The following is a 5,132-nucleotide window of genomic DNA, read 5'->3' as shown; positions in this document are numbered from 1 at the left end:
GGTTGCCAAGGGAGACCCTTACTGGCCTTGCATCTTCATCTCCCAGATCACAGTCATACCCAAATACGTCTGGCTACAGCAGAGACTCTGCTACCCCCAAAGCAGAGATGTGGAGATGTGGACCAGACCAATAAAGGATGGGCCGCAGATACGGATTCTTTCACTTGATGCCACCTGATACTCTCTCTCCATGCCAGATCTCTTCCCCTCCCCTCACGTAGAGAAATCCCAGCACTGGGAGAAAGGGCAGGCTCTTTATTATCAGACACATTTGATCACTCTTTGAATGACCCTCTCCCACAAGGCAAGTTCAATTGCTCCCAGGCCTCCCATATGTTACCACCAGGTGATAACATGTGTGCAGGAGTGTGGGACGGATCATTTATGAAGAGAATAGGAAACTAATCGATGTCCGAGGTTATTAGGTTATGAGACTAGAGAGAGGGCTGGGTTTGGGTGGTCAGCAGAAGTTAAAAAATCATGGGGAAATGGAGTTAGTGAGCATGGCAAAGCCTCTCCCTGTCCCCGCCAACCAAAGGACTAGAAATGGCCCCAGCCCCATCACCCAAGAGAGGTAGGGGACAGGGGCAACTCCATCTTTCATAAGAGGATAGTTATCTGAATCCTCATTCTCCTTCAAGATTTTTGTCACAGAGAAGATGCCAATATTCTGGAGGCGGTTGGACAAGGAGCTGGTAGGTTGGGCCACACACCCTTGAATGCTCAAAGGGGAGGATAATCCACCTAGAGGGTGAAGATCAAGTCAGAGGACACAAAACATAGCACATCTAAATCCCTAGGACCCAGGATCCTGGGCCCCAGTCTCTCCTTCCTGAGCCCTCAGCCCCTCCTCCACCCCAGACCCAGGAGTCCAGGCCCCCAGCCCTCCTCCCTCAGACCCAGGAGTCCGGGCCCCCAGCCCCTCCTCCCTCAGACCCAGGAGTCCAGGCCCCCAGCCTCTCCTCCCTCAGACCCTGAAGTCCTGGCTCACAGTCCCTCCTCTCTCGGACCCAGGAGTCCAGGCCCCATCTCCTCCACCCCAGACTCAGGAGTCCAGGCCCCCAGCCTCTCCTCTCTCAGAGCCTGGAGTCCAAGCCCCCAGTCTCTCCTCCCTCAAATGCTGGAGTCTGGTCCCCAGCTCCTCCTCCTTCAGACCCAGGAGTCCAGGCCACCAGCCCTCTCATTTCAGGGACCCAGCCTCTAGCACTCACCTCCTCTGAGAATGACAGTGTCATCATAACAATGAGTGGTCCCACTGGGGCAGGTAACCACATCAGAGTTGGGCGAGCAAGACCCAGATAACTGCACACAGACAGGACAACTCACGTTTCCTGGAGCAGGGGCAGCTGGGAAGCAAACAGAAGGTTAAGGGTGCACAGCTCTGCTCTCAGCTGCAGCCACCTGCCTTGAGCCCAGATGTCTGTAGTTCTAGGGTCCCTGTATCCATACCTGGGCGAGGGAGGGCATTCAGCAGGACACTGCTGGTGTTGGCTCTGTTGCAGTGGTCAGAGGAGCATAAGCGGGTATAGGAGGCGATGAGCACTCCAGGGGGTCCCAAGTGTACGGAGACCCTCTGGGACTCTTGTGCCCCAATCTTGCTGCATCCTTTGCTGCCCAGAAGGAGTGAGCTTTGTCCTGAGGAGGTGAAAAAGTGAAAGCTGGGCTGGGGGAGGGAAGCTCCAGGAGCAGGTGGGGCTTGGGAGCCAGACTCCCTGTACTGGATTCCACAATTCTCCCTAGGCCTCTCCGGAAGCCTCCTGGCTATAATAGATAGCGCTGGTCATGTTCAGTGTAGGGCAGCACCAAGGCCAGCTCCTGGGTCCTCCCCGCCCAGCTCCACCACCTCCCATCACCTTCTCCATAGAACCAGGCCTGAGCATTCGTATTAAAACGGAGGCCTTTCCCTCATTTTCCTATCTCCTTTTTTTTTTTCCCCTTGTCGGGTTTCTCTTCAGAGTTATCTTTGTACCCTCATGTTGCTCCTTTTTGTTTTCTGTTTCTGCATTGCACATAAAGCTGCAAGAAGGTAGATGCAATTGGGTCTGCTTGTCTAAAACAGGAGCTCTAGAAACACTTCTTCTGACGGGTGAAGTCACTCAGGCTCCTCTTTGCCGGCAGCAGCTCAGCCTTTGCATGGGTGGCCATGCCTAGCCTCAGGCTTACCCAGTGGTAAAGTCAGTTGAGCTGACAAAACCAGGCAGGCCTTCCACGTGACTTTGGCCATGTTTGACTTGCAAATATAAGTGAAATTTGACTTCAGCTATTTCTTGTAAAAGCCTAAACTAAGAAAAACCGAACTTCTGCTCATCCAGTCAGAAGTAGCCTACCGATTATATAACTAGGGACTTTTCTAATGAGATGGGCCAACAAAGCAACTGTAACTGTAACCAATCAGTGTTTGTGTTGCTTTGCTTCTGCGAGCATCCTGTGGAGGTTGCTCTCGGGCTCCCTTGGGGGACAGTTCTTGAATCACTTTGAGTTTGGAGCTGCCTGATTCATAAATTGTTGTTTGCTCAAACAAACAATTTTAAATTGTCTTGTGCCTCAGGTTGCTTTTTTATTTTTTAAAAAACCATTAATTTTATTTATTCTTATTATTTTTTAATTTGCTACAGGACACATGCACTCACCAGAGAGAGACAGAATAAATGAGAAAACAAGCCATCACGCCTGGGACTTGTGAGAGTCCACTGTCCCAACCACCACTGGCATCTGCCAGCCTCACCCCATTTGCTTTTTTTTCTTGGAGAGGTTTTTGCTATAGGGCGCGTGTGTTCGCCAGAAAGACAGAGAGAGACAGAGAGATAGAAAGCGAGAAATCACCCCCCAGGGGAGATGGCCACGCCGCAATCTCTTCTCCTCCATTCTCCTCTTGGGCTCTTTTTTTTTTTGGACTGTTTTTAATTTGTCCTAAAGTCATCGAAGCAAAAATCATGATAAAACATTCTGCTTTCCTTTATAATTGCCCAACACAAAAACAAACAAACCAACAAAACTATTTGTAGGAAAAAATGGCTTTGTACATGGGATGAAACAATATAAATTCAAAACTTACAGATAAGGGTTAGCTCTCTCGCTCATCTCTTTAAAAAGTATATATGAATATCCAGTCAAACCCAACAAGAGTATCTCCCTTGAAACGTTATTTCTGCGGCTTTCCAAGTAGACCACAGGACTACACACTGTCTTGGAATGTCCTCAGAAGGCTCTGCCAGGGACCAGGTAACAGAGTGAAAACCCCAGAGTCCTTTCAAATAGAAGAGGGAAGACAGAGGGACAGAGAAACTATTCAAACTTCGTCTTCTTTCCTTGTGGCTTGTGGTCTCCTCCTCCTCCCCTGCCTCCTCGGAAGCCACCTTGCCCTCCAAAGCCTCCTCGGCCTCTGCCACCAAATCCACCTCTGCCTCCTCTGCCTCCACCTTGGCCTCCAAAGCCTCCTCTGCCTCCACCTCCTCTTGGGATCTTGGGCACGCATGCAAACGCACCCGGTGTGAGTTTAAGCCACCGGGTCTGGGACTCAAACCCCGGTCAGCTACATGGGAGTTCAGCGAAATAGCCATTACGGTAACTGTTGGTCCCTCCATTTGCTTTTTAATACAAGCAGCAAAGATACTGCCATAGCCTTGCCCTCAGTTTTCATAAGAAGAAACTGAGGTGCAGAGACAGAAGGAGATGGATTGGACTGAGAACTCCAAGTGTGGGAAGAGCTGGCAGGAGATTCAGGGGATGCACCCCCAGGTGGTGCAGGGTGTCTCCCTCTGGCCCAGCCCACGCACCTACGTCTATGAGCAGCAGCGTCTCCTGACACACCTCTCCAGTGTTGCAGATCTGGCTTCCTCCTACGGTCCAGTTGACAGGTTCTTGAGACAAGCCAGGCCTCATCCAGAGCGTGAGCCCCCGATGACAGGTCAGAAAATCTAAGGAGAGGAAAGCACGGGAGTGTGTATACCAAGGAACCCTCTGTGTCTGTCCCCCCACATTCCGTAGTGGGGTAGGTGATTACGCTCTCAGTCACGCTCCTGGTGACCTGACCACAGAATCCCTTGATCTTGGATTTAGAAGGGACGTGGGAAGACTAGCTCCCCACCATTGTTTCCCTCACTTCTGCTTCAACAGCACAGGGGCCTCCTGTCCCAGCCCCTTGAGGAAGGCTGCTCCCCTCCTCGGTTTGAGAGATGGATAGCTCTTTTTCACCCTTAGATCTCTACCTCTCTACTTGGTCTTCAAGGTCTTCAGCTGAGTAAAGAAACTAGATATTTCTTTTAACTGAGAAACTCTTCACTCCAAACAAGAGTACTGCCATCTTAGTGTGTACTGTGCATACTTGGTGCCTGGCTAGTTTAATTTCCTTCCGAGGATTAGAGCATTTAATCCTCACAAAGAGCTCATCTCATCCAGACTGCCTGACTTCCTCGCAGCAACCCCTGAAGGAGGGGGTATTACTATCATCATCACCCTTGTTTTCAAGATGGGGAAACCGAAGCAGAGGAGTTGTCGGTCTCTTACAGATAGGAAGTGACAGAGGTGGGCTCAGAACACAGGTATTCTGGCTCTCCTGGTAGGGACTGGGTGGGTGATGGGGAAGACAGGGATTAGTGAGCATCCTCAGCTACCTTGGACCCAGAGGCCCTCAGCACTCTGGTTTGAAAGCCTGAGCCTAGGCCTTCCCGAAGCTAAATGATGAGGAGGTAATAACACAACGTTCTGAAAGGCTGACCCGCATGGGAGAGTTCCAGAGTTGCATCCAGAAACCTCCCTGAACACATCAGGCTCCTGTGTGCCCATGTTCTGGGGCTAGCTGAAGCTGAACGTGGATCATGGCATGAAGACCCTTTTGGGGGGACTTCTCTTTCTCTCTCTCTCTTGCTCATGAAAGAAATTAATTTGTTTTAAAAAGAAAGAAAACACACCACACATCACCTACCGTACACACCCCACACCATACCACACACAGACGAATGTGTGATGTATAGGTGGGTGTGTGATATGGTGTGGGGTGTGTATGGTATATGATATGTGGTAAGGCCTTCTCTCTTTTTTTGGAGAGGATTTTCCCTATAGGGTCCGTGTGTTTGCCAGAAAGACAGACAGAGACAGAGAGACAGAAAGTGAGAAACCACCCCCCGGAGGGA

General features: G+C 50.5%; 1 protein-coding gene across 1 annotated transcript in view; it reads right to left on the bottom strand.

The window, feature by feature from the left end:
* Positions 1-235: 235 nt before the first annotated feature.
* CD177 (CD177 molecule) overlaps positions 236-5,132 on the bottom strand; it is a 10,888-nt gene continuing 5,991 nt past the window's right edge. The window contains exons 6-9 of the mRNA XM_006142011.3: positions 3,777-3,917; positions 1,450-1,635; positions 1,212-1,346; positions 236-744 (exon numbers count right to left, since the gene is read on the bottom strand). Coding sequence (XP_006142073.1) covers positions 479-744; positions 1,212-1,346; positions 1,450-1,635; positions 3,777-3,917 — 728 coding nt within the window. The 3' untranslated portion in view covers positions 236-478. The remainder of the gene's footprint in view (positions 745-1,211; positions 1,347-1,449; positions 1,636-3,776; positions 3,918-5,132) is intronic.

This window comes from Tupaia chinensis, unplaced genomic scaffold (assembly GCF_000334495.1).
Source record: "Tupaia chinensis unplaced genomic scaffold, TupChi_1.0 Scaffold000067_1, whole genome shotgun sequence".
In the NCBI taxonomy this organism is placed as follows: Eukaryota; Metazoa; Chordata; class Mammalia; order Scandentia; family Tupaiidae; genus Tupaia; species Tupaia belangeri.
Note: the sequence above shows the minus strand (reverse complement) of the source record. Positions and strands in the feature narration are given on the sequence as shown.